Source organism: Phytophthora sojae (assembly GCF_000149755.1).
Source record: "Phytophthora sojae unplaced genomic scaffold PHYSOscaffold_13, whole genome shotgun sequence".
Lineage (NCBI taxonomy): Eukaryota > Oomycota > Peronosporomycetes > Peronosporales > Peronosporaceae > Phytophthora > Phytophthora sojae.
Genome location: NW_009258127.1, coordinates 1,957,060 through 1,971,696, shown reverse-complemented (window position 1 = coordinate 1,971,696; position 14,637 = coordinate 1,957,060). Strand labels below are relative to the sequence as shown.

Here is a 14,637-nt window from a genome sequence, read left to right as displayed (position 1 = left end):
TGCGGCGTTGGGACAACAAGTGTCCATGACTCGGTGCCGAGATGGCTGAGTCTGAGTATGCGTGCATGCCATGCAGCTACTCTGAATACAGGACAAGCCGTACGCTGTCATGGGTGCCATTGCCCGAAGACGTGGGTAACAGAGTAACACGTCAAGTCACGCAGACTCAAACTGCATCCAGGCTGGTAGATGCCAAGCCCTGGTCGACGATGTTGACCCAGAGCCAAAGAAGGGTAGCTGCCCGTGCCACCGGAGTCTGCTGGCACGGTGACTCGGTGCTGCAGGGCGGCGCGAGGTTAGGCGGCCGGCTGGTGCCTGACCCGCCGAGGCTCAACTCGTAAGTGGGGGAGGGGATCGGAAGTGCCCTTCCTCCAGAGGTCTCTGGCATGAGACTTGCTTCGTCGTAGAAGCCAGTGTGGTGGCTGCATGGTGTAGCCACTCACGAAGTATTACACGAAGGTGCTGGACCTGATGCATCGCTGCTCAGGTCCCATGGTCATGGTGACCGATGGCCAGCAACCTTGGCAGCGGCTACTGTCGCTGCTGGGCCGAAGATGGCGCGCGCATTCGCTGCTGGAAGGCTGCCTCTGTCAGGCAAAGACATGGCAGCCAGTCTGCGGCTTGGTCCGCGGACGATGGCATGTCTACATACGCAACACCATGCCGCAGCGTGATGCTGTTGCAACACTGGACGCGGTACGTCTACCGGCCAGGTAGCCACCAGCACCACGCCAAAGCTCCAGGCTGTTGCTACGCTGGGCGCGGCACGTCTGCCGGCCAGGTAGCTATCAGTCCCGAGCATGGGTGTTGCCAACGAGGGGAGAACCCGAACGTGTTGCCTTTGCAGACATTCACAGTTGGCGCGGCACATGCCGCACCTGTAAGGCGCGAAGCCATACGCGTGCACGTGGCACATACTACCTGTGAGATAGTCGCGGTGCGTGACGCTCACTGTGCGCGTGGCACTTGGTGTACGCGAGGTACCCCTAGTGCACGCGACACTACTTGTGCACGTGGCACTTGAGGTGCACGAGGCACTTATGGCAGTCGTGGTACGTGCCATACACGACGTGCCTTTGGTGTATGAGGTGGTGCCCTCGTACACCTTGAGGTCCTGTATGGACTGTGTGCCATGCGGTCTTGCACGCACACCGACCTGGTGTTGGTCGCCGCGATGCAGGATGCGATCGCCGGTGACGGAGGGCAATACACCCCACACCACGATGAAGTACCCTTGCGGTACCCTGGTGTCGAAGGAAGACACCTTAGCGTCGGCGACGTGATGGCCGTGACGCGCTGCAGGGCTTTAGACAAGTCCGCCGCGTTGCTCTGTATGATGAGCGGGTTGCTGGAAGCAGCCATGGTCGCTCAAGCAAACACGACGTTGAAGCATGACGCTTAATGGCTGTGGTCAGCGCTTGACCATAGCCCATGGGTCGAGCCGACGTATTCGGCCGACCGGCACACCGTGCTGTGACGAGCGGGGCCCTATCGGGCCGCTGTCATGGCCGGAGATGAGCAGCACAGCTTTCTCCATGGTTACGCCACGCGCTGACCGGAGGCACTGCAGCACGAACGTGCCAGCGGGGCCCGAGGGCCATGCGACGCCAACTGCTGGTTGTCTACGAGGGACACCGCAAGTTTGGAGGCACATGCATCCCGTGCCGAGGCACTCTGCGCCTGCTAGCGCTGTGAATACGGCCACTAAACGCGTCGGCTTTGCGGCCAACATCGCCGAGGGCAGGGGGGTTCCGCGCGGGGTGCCCGCTGCGGGCACAAGTCACTGTGGGCGTGACGATGAGGCGCGCCAGCCTTGCGGCGGCAGCGCCCGAGAATCCGACCTTTGGGTGTTCGGATTCTCTCGAAGCTAATTGGAGAATCAGATGTGATTCTCAGATAAGTGGGGGAGGATGTAACGGGGTACAATCAAGTGTACACATTACATGAAGAGTGACGGGTGTCACTCTCCCGAGTACATGGTACATTGTACCAGTAGCTCCGCAAGCCAACCATTTGAGTTTGTGTGGGCTTTTGTATAGTTAACTTGTAGTTTGTATTACGACCAAGTTAACCTCTACCAAAATACAGACAGTCTTATAACCTACTCCTTTGTAGCAAACCGTTCCCTTTGAGGCCGGGAACTGGTGAACTGCTGTTCACCTGGATAGTAATAATAGTAATATCCGCACGCACTTCCTCTGTGCATTGTGCTGTGTGGCCCCGTCACAGAATGCCATACGCCACCATCGCTTCGCAGAAGAATTATACATGTTCCTTGATCCGGTAGTGGAGTTTTAATTTCTGGCAGAGTCAGAATCTGATCGGTGTGTACATCTAGATTTTTTTGCTAATGCGATAAGATCGTGATCAGATGTTGGCTTGATGTACTCGCTCATTACTTTTTATTTTTCCACGGGTACTATATGGCAACAGATATACATGACCGATAGTACTCAACTCGCGGATCAGTATCTCCTACAATCGTCCCTGAAGCCTGACGTTTCTGTCAAGGTATCGCGCGGCAAGGGCGTGGCTGTTGTTAACGACGGACAAACAGGATCGTACTCGTCTGGTATTGTCTCCTTCGATTGCCAATCTGCTCTTAACGGCTCGCATGGCTACGCGTCCCTCAAGGATGCCTATGTAGTGCTCCCATATGTCGTATCGATGAAGAATTCTGCAGCTAGCGCGCTGACCGCTGGAGATTGTCCTACTCGCTATGCTCTAGGTCTTAAATGCAATATTTATAACATTGTTGATGAGGTCAAGGTTTACCTCAATGGTAAGTCGATTATCACCCCTTCGGAATACAAGCAGCAGTGGTCCAACTTCCGAGCCATGGCTGAACTAACGACTGCTGAGGTAGAAAAACATGGTGCTGATATGTTTCTGTTCCCGGATGACTGGGAATCTATCAAGCATTCTGCTGCCAGTAGTATTTCAGGAGACGGAAACTCGAATACATGCCTTAGCGGAAACAGTTCGCTCGTTCTAAACAGTGTTTCCAATACTGAACCAACCCGATCCAACAGTGGCTTTGTACGTCGTGTTCTGAACAATCCTCCTGAGGTTGGTAGTGGTGCTGCTGCTAACTCTCATGGCTGGCCCTCGCTTAACAAATCTACGTCGCAAGCCATTGCTCAAATGCGTGGCACCGGTGCTTTTAAGAAGGGTACGGCTCTCACGCAGGGTTCTACCCTTGGAGAATGGTTATATATGCTCAAGATTCGACTCGTAGATCTTCACTCGATCTTTAACGAGCTAGACCTTCTAGGAAATCCTCAGCTGAAGCTTGAGCTTAAGGTGCAGACGGGATACTCTGAAATTGCGCTTACTCCGCGTGCAACTGTCGCATCTCGTACTATGGCGCTAACCTCGACGACGCTTATCGCTGGTACGGTATGTCCTGTTATACTCGGTAGTTCCGTTTCACCTGCTGGTACTGCCGATGCTATGAACGCTGTTATTGGCGATGCTGGCAAGAGCGATAAGCTTCAGATCGCTTGGGGTTCGATTCACAATACGATTACGACGATTGCTACGTCTGGAAGCTACTTCCCGTTTACTCAGGGTCGATTGAACATTCCTTTCTATGATTTAGCCAACCCTACCGCTCTTGTGAGCAAGCCGATGAAGACCATTAAGTACCTAGACTGCTATTCGCAGTTGTTTTCGTCTGATTACGAACAAGACGTTCTCTATTCCTGTATCGGCATCGCACAAGAATGTCAAGTATGTAACGGATAGCGCCAAATAGCGTACCCTTCCCGAATTGAATACCTCCTCTCAAATCTGATAGAATGTGCTCAGTATACAAAGCTATTGTACCTACACCAATTTGTATACCTCAACCAAACCGTATAGAACGTTGAGTACTTATAATTTTCTTGAAATTTATGTGAAGTTTAGCATGTAAACATCTTTTGATTGGCTAAGAGATGTCTTGAAATTGAAAATCACCCTTTATTTTTCGTGTAAGTATTACTTTGTCAAATACGGCAAGCAAGATCCGGTTATTTTTATCTTTTTAAGGACCACAGTTTAAAAACTGACACTTGTCTTCGGTACTGTTTGCCATTTTTGTAACTTTACGCAAAATTACCGTTAGGTACCCAAAGAAAAATGGTTTTGGTTGTTGGTCTAAGTTCTGCTTGCTTCTAACGGCATGAGAGGCGTTGCGAACTAGCTCTGCGCAATCTATGGATGTCTCCATGGTTTGAAGACTGGTACATACGTTGGCAGGATGCCATCAAAGAGGTTTTGCAGAACGTAGCTAGCTCTACACACGATATTCCAGACTTGAATGTGTCGGAGCTACTTTGGTAGTATACCCCCTCCTATTTGTATATATTTCTAAATTTGACAAGTGTTCAATTCAATAGTATGCGGCATACAAATTGGCGTTTTCCGTTAGTAGCTATCCCGTATGCAAACACCAAGACAAGCAACTTCGCTTCTGCTCATCAGACTCAACAGTTCGCTAGTCTGTTTGACTCGGTCCCGTGGACTTGCCAGCCTGGTTCCTCGATTCGCGATTTCCAGGTCCAGGTCGGCATCAAGAATGTGTTCCAGGATGTACACTTGTATGACTGGCAGGCGTTCATGGATGAGTTTAGCAAGATTGGAGCTATCAACGGTGATCTATCGCGTGAGATCTCGAACGGTCTTATCGGTATCGACAAGTGGCAGACTGCTCAGCGCTTTCTCGTAGCTGATTGCTCGCGCATCAGTGAGCCTGATGTACCTCAGTCGATCAATGTATCTGGTGTAAACGTTGCTACTCAGGGATCGAACCTCTTGGTACTCGTTGTGTACGAGCGTACCCTTGAAATCGATCGCATCACAGGAGAAGTGTTCCGTGCGGACTGAGCTTGCTTCTCATGTGAAGGAAGCAGCTTTAATAATTAGTAAAAATGGATATTTATCCAATAATATAGATGAGTGTGATTCTTGAATTCGGACGATACTCCGGAAGAAGTATTCGCTCAGTATATAATTATGATCGTGCTTATTGTCGGTGGCTTGCTAGCAAGAATATTTTCTCAGAAGATTCTCCGATCGGTAAGTATCTCCAACTAAAGTTTGGATAATGAGCAAGGCTCAGACGTTGGCAGGGAGTCTGGCGACTCTAGCAGAGTAATTGTGATACGGCCTAGAATTCCATGGCACTAGTCGATTGACACCTGAACTGAATAATATAGCTTATGAGTTCTTGTAAGACCAGCATCGTAATTTTTTATGTATTTTATTTTTCAAAATAATGATGTGGCTACTTATATAGATAGCAATGAGTACATTAACTTTCGGCAAGCACAAATCGAAGACTATTGAGGAGGTATATGCTACTGATCCTGGATACTGTCGCTGGCAAACGACTCAAAAGCGTCTCGTAGATACTGATAGTGATATTGGTAAGTTTTTGGCTGACAAGTTTAGCAACGATGATGGATAGTTTGTCATGACGTTTGGTAAATACAAGTCCAAGACTATTAAACAGATCTAAGCCATCGATACTAGAAACCTAGAATGGTTGAGTAAAAATGAGTTGCCCAAGCTTAAGGCTGAGGTCGATAAGTTGCTGAAGTAAAACAATGAGTCGATTGACTCATCATAATTGTTTTAGCAGCACTCGAAGAATTCTTCAATGTCTTCGAACATCTGCATGCGAGCCATCATACGGTGGGGATGCATGGCTTCAGCGATTAGCGCTTCAGTGATTTGAGATTGGAATACCTGCTTGTGTGCAAGCTTGTGTTCATGCTTGACAATCTCTTCTCGCGCCAACTCATTCACCAAGCCCATTAGATCAATGGCGGAATCGACATCTGCTGTGCTATCATCATAGCTAAGTAGAGCTTTTGCTTCAGCAATCAATTCCTGAATGTTGATCGGACATGTTTCCTCGTACTGGACCTCAACCTCTGGCTAGGGTCCATTCAAGAACTGGAACTCATCTTCGAACTCGAACTCATACTCGAACTCGACCTCCTCAGGAATCTCATAGGCAGACTCCTCAGCGGCGAGCTCGGCGAAGTAAGCGAAGTCGTTGTTGTTGTTCATGGTTGTTGATGTTTGCACTGTATGCTCTTGGGGGTTTATATACTTAGTATTTACCTCTTTAAATAGAAAACTTTTCCTTCCAAATATTTGCTCTTTCTCATAAGAGCTTTCTAGAAGATATGCGCTGTCGATATATTGTTCAAACAGGTGAAAAAGTTCCGAAAATTCAACCCCATCATATCGCGCTACTGACAGGTGCTCTGTCTCTTCCACAGCGATTTGGTGATTTGAAGCGTTTAATATTAGAGACAGTTCCTCTGCACGTTCTATGTGCGCTGTTTTAAAAAATGGTAGGATAACCGGTATCCTCTCGCTACTCACGTAAATAAATCCCATAGTTAGTACCCCCATTGAATGCATCACCAGCACCACGCACCTACTCCTCTGCGTTGCTGCTCGCCGCTGCCGCGGTGCTACCCGCCACCATGAAACCTGTAGGCACGTAAATAAACCCCATAGTTAGTACCAATAAGGCCATGCATGTCACGATACATTGTTGATCGGTAACTGGCAGCGCTTCTCCGCCTTCGAGCCCCAGCGCAGCAAATTAGTGGGTTGAAGTCGTGGGTACCGCTGTTCTGTTTAATGAGAAACACGACAGCTCATCCCACTTTACGACCTTTCAGGACACTAGGATTGGTACATGGATTGGTAGATAGACTTGCATTCACACTATACTAGTACTGAGCTGTCCTTTATAAGCTCAAACACGACAACCCATCCCTACAGACTGGTACACGGGCTGATAAATAGACTTGACTTTACTATACCATAACGGCAAGGGTGTTGCCCTGCTTAAGACAAACCAATACAGCTCAGCACGTCACTTCTTCGTTACTGACTAAATGATAGGCAATTTGTATTGTAGACTACAGTTTTCTATGCTATAACCTGCCAGTGCGAGGTCCAGCCAGCGACGCCAGCTAGCGCGGTCCAGCCAACGGGGCCCAGCTAGAGCAGCCCAGCCAACGGCGCTCCACAACAGCATATTGGCTCAGGTATCGCCAGCTAGTACGCATACAGCTAGCTAGCATTCGAACGCGATATACGCGCAATATATTCTGATTAAATGTGCTTTGCATTGCATTACCTCGTCATCAAGTCAAGTCTGCAACACTACCTGGTTCTGCATGTAGCATGCTGTTAGCACGCTGTTACATTTCACTATATTATCGGCCGGTATTCGGCGGTATCGGTCAGCGCGCGCGCGTGCTGGTAGTAACTAGTTTTGTAATGTACACAATTGAAGTAACAGCAAGTAAAGTAAAAATAAAACCGGTATTTTGAAGACGAAGTAGCGCTAAAAAGTAAGTGAAGTAAGCAAAGTACACCGTTCACCCTAATTAGTCGTGTGGCCTAAATAGTCGTGCACCTTTGGTAATCATTCCACCGGTTTTGAAAAATACTTTTAGTTTCACCTTAAATTGAGAAAAAAGACCGGTTTCCGGTAGATCTCGGCAATACGAATTGTGTGGTATATTTTGTTTTCAGTAAATACGAATTATTTCCGAGAAAACTGAAATTCAAAACAGGGTGAGGCGCCCTTCAGGTCGTACACGGTAAATAGTCATGGCACGACTAATTATGGTGAACGGTGTAACGCAAAAATGAAATAATAAATGGACTCGGGGGGACAAAAATCGGTCTGTATAATACAGGGTTTAATATGGGGAAATAAATAAAATTAGGCCTGGGGGGGGGGCAATAGTACCCCTGGGGTACAAATCCGAAAGCACGTGTACTAGACACAGTCCTAACGAACTGTGAACTTGCTCCACAGGCGGGTCAGCTCTGAAAGTATGACATTTATGGTCCTGTGCTTCTTTGCATTGAGGTCCGAAGACGTTCTACATCGAGTTGCCGCCATGAATACTTGGGTGGCGAATACGGTAGGTCCGTAAGTGTTGGCTTTGGCTCCATGGTCCTAGCCTAGGACCTAGAAATCCCTAGCAACGTATTCTTCCTCGGCAACTGTCCGCAGCACTGGCTCATGCCGCGAGTGTCAGCCGTTGTACATCATGGCGGAGCAGGCACTACAGCCGCTGGCCTACTCGCTGGTAAGCCTACCATCATCGTCCCGTTCTTCGGAGATCACCCGTTTTGGTGCCAAGCCGTCGTCAGTGCTCGCATGGGTGTGGCGCCTTGCCCCATTGCCCAACTGACAACTGAGGTACTGCGCAAGGCTTTCGTGGATCTCCAGAACCCAGAGCTACGCACCAGGGCCGAGGCCTTGCGAGACCCCACGCAATAGGAGGACGGCGCCGAAGAGGCCGTACGCAGCTTCTACTGGCATCTACCAGCGCACGGCATGTGGTGCGACCTGGACCACCAGCGCATTGCCACCCAGTGGAGTGACCACGTGTCGCGTAACCCGGGGTGTTTCCAAAGACGAAAGTTTATTAATGAGGAAAAGAAAATCAAACAAATGTAGGGACCTGAACCAACTTCTCTCCTGTTGTTGTTCTTGCTCTCTTGTTCAGATCCGGTCTTCATGCAGTCGTGAGCGTGTGCCTCCGTCCACTTACGGCCTGTGCCTGTGCACCCAGCCACTCGAATCTCCTGCCGCAATCCTTGCCGTAGCTCATAGGTGCCGCGCGTGTGCCCCGTTGCTGCTGTCCTTCTTACTGGGCTCCGCCACGCAGTACGCTGCAACTTGACGTCGCGGCCGAGCCCAAGCTTGATCTTAAGGCGTAAATATGGCGACACTGGCCTCCAAAGCTTTTTCACGGCAGCCACGTCTCGCTACTCGTCGAGTTGAGCACTAAGCTCGTCATCGCCACTTGAGTCGACGTAGTCTCGCACCTTTGCAGGCACATCCTGGAGAAGTGTCGCGAGAGGTTCCCAGGAATTCTCGATGGCTTGCAAGCCCAACCACGATACGAACAACTCCCAGCATCCGAGCTCCTGGTTGAAGCGATGATTAGTGAATTTCTCCACGCCGAGCAGCATACCTTAGCTGGAAACGAGCTCCAGCAGTTCCGTTGTCGTTTCCAGCTCTGCGTCGGCGTAATACTTCAATCGGGAAGCGTGCACCTCGTTTTTCCGTCCCGCCACTAGATGTTCAATTTCAAACGAGTGTGGTAGAGCGGCAACCACCTTGAAGGGGCCAACCCAGTGACCCAGCAGCTTGTGATTTGGCAGGCACTGGTCGATCCTTGACCATAGAACAAAGTCGCCGACGTCGAAGTTGGCAGGAATGCCGTTGTGCGCTGCCATGTCACGCAGCCTCTGTCGCTTCTTCACGTCGACCACTTCTTGGTGAATTTCGTACAACGACGCACGGAGTCGGTCCACATGCTCACCAATGTCACCCAGCTCAACCACCATCGCATCGAGAGTCGACGAAGCCGGCAGCGCCGTGAACACTTCGACTGGGGCCCGGCCTGCAAGCGATTGAACCCGAGTGTGGTTCAGGTTTGCCTGTACGGCTGGCAGCAGATACGGCCACTCGTGCTGGTCTAGACCATACTCCATCAACAGCGCCCTGAACACCTGAAGCACGTCCTTATTCAGTCTCTCCACCGTTCCGTTGAGCCATGGCGAGTAGACTGGCGAAAAGCTGAGCTCCATTTTCAGCCGCGCAGCCAGATGCTTCATCATTTCGTTTCGGAAGTGCGTGCCTTGGTCCGACCGCAGTGTCTTTGGCATCCCATATCGTGCATACCAAAGGGTAAGTGCCTCCGCTGCGACGTAGGCCGTTGACGTGGCACACGGGAAAAGCTCACAGAAATGTGAGAGCCCATCTTTCACCACTAGTAGATAGCCCGAGTCGCCGAAACCTTCGCCGAGCGACAGGAAATCCCAGTGAACTACCTCGTTCCGCTCATTTGGCTGTAGCCGCGGGCCATACGGACGCGGAATTTGACGCGGGCCCTTGAAATGTTTGCAGAGTAGGCACCGTCGGACAAATTTCGCCACTTTGTCCTCGAGCTTCGTGATGTAAAACCGTTCTTTCAGCGCCAACAGCATCGGTTTCTGGCCGCGGTGTCCTTGCGAGCCGCAGTGGGCAACCACGAAAATCCGAGCGATCAGGTCCTTGACGTTACTCGGGATCCACATGCGGTTGTCGATCAGGACCACACCATCCACCTCCTCCGAAGCAATCTGCAGCCGCGAACGCTCACGAGAGGCGGCCTGCTGAGCAGCTTGAACGTCGTCACGAGTAGGAACGGATTCTTCCCGCGCTATGACCGATTTGTGCGGGCAGGCACAAGGCAGTATCAGGAGTGGCAACAACTCATTTATGAGAACACTCTGTCCGCTCAGGCTCAGATGCGCGCTGATCGACTGCTTCAGCTGATGCACGATCAAGCGCCACCTTGTGTTCCGCGGAAGGAGTATTCTAGGCCGTCCAAGATTATGCTGCGGTCAACCCCTGGTACCGCTGAAGTTCGGATGGTGCAGGTGAACAAGAAGCCCAAGAAGCTGCGAGTCATCTTCACCGAGGAAGATACTGATGAGCGGAGCCTGGACGCAGCTGAGCCAAGGACCAGAGTCGTTGGAGTGCAGACTGAGCCGGACCGAGATGAAGATTCCCGCGTTCAAGATGCTAGTGTCGACACTCGAGGCCTTTGTCATGTGGCGAGTGCTGTCATAGCCGCCACGCCTTTGGGGGACGACGCAAGCTCTGAACGCAGATCTCCGGGTGTTGCTGATCAGCCAAAAACCTTGAACGCAGATTTGGATGGAGATGCAGTTTCAGACTTTCCGAGCCAGGGCTTTGTGAGTACGCCAGTACGGAGGTTAGAGGCAGAGTACGCGAGGGTCATGCGTGTGTCAGCGGAAGAATTGGATCTGGAACCGGCTGTGTATGTTCGTGAAGGCAGTGAGTCGATGGCTCAATTGCGCGATCAGCTAGCCAAGCTGCCCGAACTTCAGGACCTGAGCCCAGAGTGCAAAATTGATGAAGCAGATGTCGACGAGCCAGGTGTCTCGACGCCGGAGATGGAAGCGAAGCTGAGGAAGATCTTGAAATACCATCGCAAGATTTTCTTGGGCGACGGAAATGCTGCTCCAGCCCCTGCTCGAGGTGTAGTTTGCGATCTGGATGTTTGAAATGTGCGGCCAGTGGCTCAGCGTGCGCGATAAATTGCTCCGCATTTGCTGGTCAAGGTTTATGAGTTGCTCAAGAAACGCCTTGAAACGGGACTGATTGAGCACTCTGAATCGGAATGGGCTTCGCCGATCGTCATCGTACTCAAGAAGAACGGAGTCGATATCAGGATGTGCATTGACTACCGCGTGGTGAACGCGTTTATCAAGCTGTCGCGGTACACGCTTCCCCTGATCGACGATCTTTTGATTGGGTTTGAGTCGGCAATGTGGTTTATGAGTTCGGACATGGCTAGTGGCTTCTGGGCGGTGTTGATGACTGAACGCGCAAAGCGGATATCGGCATTCATTTGCCCGTTTGGGCATTTTCAGTGGATCAGGATGCCGTTTTGACTCAAGAACGCGACCCTCATCTACCAGGCTGTGATCAACAACTGCCTGAGGGGATTCGTGCGTCTGCCACCTGAGGAAGAGGCTCTCGTCGACCGTGATGTGCTGGAATTCCTGAAACTGGATGGACCTGACGCTGACCGCACACGCGTTCAAGACCCTGAACGCACATGCGATGAAGACTCTGAACGCAGTTCGCCTGTGGTCCCCGTTTTGACAGATGAGATGACGGTGTTTCAGCATAACATCCCGGCCCCCTCGCAGATGGGTCCAGTGCTTGGGCGCAGATCCTACATCGACGATATTGCTCATGGTGCTCCGACCTGGGATCAGCTATGTGAGGGCTTGAACGTACTTTTATTCAGGTTGCGGTATTGGAATATTTCAGTGAGCCTCCCAAAGAGTGAGTTTGGCAAGCTGACCATTCCATACCTCTCCCATGAAATCAGCGCTGAAGGAATCCGAGTTACGCCCAAGATCGCAAAGTCCGTTCAAGACTTGCCGTTTCCATCTACGCTCAAGGGGGGGCCAAAGTTTCTTATGGAGCTTGAACTACTACAACAAGTTCATTGAGGACCTCCCAGTGGTGGCCGCCTCGCTCTATGAGTTGACCGAGGAGCAAGTGCGTTCAGGCAGAAACATTGAGCGCGCAAAAGAGGCGTTTGAGATCCTGAAACGCAAGATTGTCTCGACCCCGTTGTTGCGTCACCCGGACCGCACGAAGCAGTTCGTCATCATTCCACATGCTAATCCATGGGCTGCTTGCGCAGTTTTGGGTCAGATGCATGATGGAGTGATTCAGCCTGTGCGATTGACTGGACGCATATTGAACGAGTTCGAGCTGCGTTACCACATTGCGGAGAAGGAGGTGTTGGCGATATTGAGAGTGTTGGAATTGTTCCGGCCGCTGATCTACGGTTCAGCGTCCCCTGTAGTGATCTACACGCGGTACTCAGTGCTGAAATGGTTGCTGAACTCGAATTCCATCGAAGGTCGCTGCCTGAAATGGGGTTTGGAACTGTCTAGGTGGTCGTTGGAGATTCGTCGCGTTCAACGAGACGAGGATGGCCTTGCTGCTATATTAGGGGAAGGCATTACTCCACGTGAACACTTGGACGCGGTCGAGGAAGAGCTGATTCCAGCCAAGGGACGCGTCAAGAAGCCACCTGCGGTCAGAATTGAAATGCTTGAATCAGACTATCAGGGTGTGGTTCTCAGCTTCGATGGTGCGGCCAAGACTTCAACGCGTGTTGGGAGCTGCGAGTGTGTCCTCTGGCACTTACCTGGTTGGGAAGTCCTGGACGCACGTGGGTTCATCCTGGAAGATGTGACTGTAAACAACGCTGAATACCATGGACTGCTGAATGGGCTGAAAATGGCATCTGAACGAGGAGTTGAGGACCTGGTCGCAGTTGGTGATTCAAGGATCGTGATTCAGCAGGTTCAAGGCTTAATAAACTGCAACCAGCCCAACCTTAAGCGCAGGCTAGCCGAATATGAAGTCATCCGGACGAAGTTCAAGACTGTGCAGCTGGTGCATGTCAAACGCCTCTACAATCAGGCTGCTGACTACCTGACGTCGAAGACTCTAGCGTTGGGCAAGTCGTGGCAGGTTGAGGACGCCGAAGAACGCTTGCACCTACGACTCGTGTCGCGGATAGCTAAGTAAGTGATGAAGCCCTCTGGGACCCCGAGCGAAGCGCAAGTGCGTGCAAGGTCTGTGGATGCTGATCTGGATGGAGTGCGTTCAGACTTTGACTCGGCTCCTTTGACACCTGCGGCCAAGGTTTTGGCTGTCATGACCCGTGCGCGTTGAAGGGACGAAGCTGGTTCAGGCGAACCAATGGGGCCTGTGGAATATCAGGCAGAGCGATGGTGGCGTATCAAGGTTCATCAGGATGGAGACATCTTCCTGACGCAGATCACGAAGTATCTGAAGGGGGAACTTGATCAATTCTCCCACGCTCAGGTCAAGAAGATCACCAAGTACGTCGACCAGTACGTCCTGGATTCCAGAGAAGTCTTGTATCGCTTGGACGCAGCTACCCGGGAGTGCCCTCGTGACAAGGAGTCAGAGCTGAGATCGGTTGTGCCGACAGACTTGCGTCCAGACATCCTGCACTATGCACATGAAGATGTTCAGGGCGGACACCAAGGCATAACTCGGACGTATGAAAAACTGCGTTCAGAGTTTTACTAGCCGCGGATGTACGCTGATGTGGAAGTTTTCGTGAAGGAGTGCACTGACTGCACATCCGCCAAGGGACGACCACTGAACTCAGGACCTTCGCCCGGCAACATTGAGCCTAGTCGCCCGTTCGAAGTGGTGTCCATGGATTTCGTCACGCACCTTCCAAAGTTTGAACGCGGAAATACCTTTTTGCTCCTGTTTCAGGATGCATTTTCAGGCTATGTGATGTGCAAGCCGATGAGCTCGACAACTGCTCAGGACGTGGCCGAGGCGTACCAAGAGCGTGTTTTCAGACAGTTTGGTGCCAGTTCCAAGTTGCGTCATGACCAGGACCCAAGGTTCATGAGTGAAGTATTTTCCCGATTCAGGGATTTGCTTGGCAGCAGACAGCGGGCAACCCTAGCTTACCACCCTCAGGCAAATGGCCAACAGGAACGGTCCGTCCAGACGGTGATTCGCAGTGTCCGAGCCTACGTCGCTGAATCTGACCAGAGCGACTGGGACGAGCACGCTGAACGACTGATGTTTGCGCTCAATACGTCTTTTGATGCGACCACGCTTGATACGCCGTTTTACTTGGTCCACGGTTGGGACGCTCAAGGGACGCTTTCAGCGATGCTCGGACCCTAGCCGTCGAGTGTGCCTGAGCGCAGCGCGTATGAGTGGCGTCGCAAGATGCAACATGATTACAGTTACGTTCAAGCCTGTGCGGAGGACCTGCAGAAGAAAGCGAAGAAATTACGTTCAGAGGTTCAGACCCTGAAATGGCAAGAATTGTCTGACCACATCAAGGCCGGGTTCAAGGTGGGAGACGCCGTCTGGCTCTACATACCCAAGGTTCAGCCAGGTCTGAGCAGGAAGTTGGCTCACATGTGGCATGGCCCGTTCCGGATTGAAGAGATGCACGACAATTTTAGAGTCAAGCTCAAGGTGAAGGACACTGG

At 51.3% G+C, this 14,637-nt stretch overlaps 4 protein-coding genes across 4 annotated transcripts; 3 read left to right on the top strand and 1 right to left on the bottom strand.

The window, feature by feature from the left end:
- Positions 1 to 2,439: 2,439 nt before the first annotated feature.
- PHYSODRAFT_530771 (hypothetical protein) lies at positions 2,440 to 4,869 on the top strand (the record flags this gene model as incomplete). The annotated part of the gene is made up of 2 exons (XM_009539626.1): positions 2,440 to 3,674; positions 4,368 to 4,869. 2 exons carry the CDS (start codon positions 2,440 to 2,442, stop codon positions 4,867 to 4,869), a joined length of 1,737 nt encoding a protein of 578 aa, XP_009537921.1.
- Positions 4,870 to 4,937: 68 nt separating this feature from the next.
- Positions 4,938 to 5,090, top strand: PHYSODRAFT_530620 (hypothetical protein; the record flags this gene model as incomplete). Its single annotated transcript, XM_009539625.1, has 1 exon — positions 4,938 to 5,090. One exon carries the CDS (start codon positions 4,938 to 4,940, stop codon positions 5,088 to 5,090), a length of 153 nt encoding a protein of 50 aa, XP_009537920.1.
- A 2,960-nt stretch (positions 5,091 to 8,050) lies between these two features.
- PHYSODRAFT_530583 (hypothetical protein) lies at positions 8,051 to 8,311 on the top strand (the record flags this gene model as incomplete). Its single annotated transcript, XM_009539624.1, has 1 exon — positions 8,051 to 8,311. One exon carries the CDS (start codon positions 8,051 to 8,053, stop codon positions 8,309 to 8,311), a length of 261 nt encoding a protein of 86 aa, XP_009537919.1.
- An 842-nt stretch (positions 8,312 to 9,153) lies between these two features.
- PHYSODRAFT_379596 (hypothetical protein) lies at positions 9,154 to 9,498 on the bottom strand (the record flags this gene model as incomplete). Its single annotated transcript, XM_009539623.1, has 2 exons — positions 9,154 to 9,297; positions 9,385 to 9,498. Coding segments are annotated over 2 exons (258 nt in total), but the record flags the coding sequence as incomplete, so codon positions are not given.
- Between the last annotated feature and the right edge of the window lie 5,139 nt (positions 9,499 to 14,637).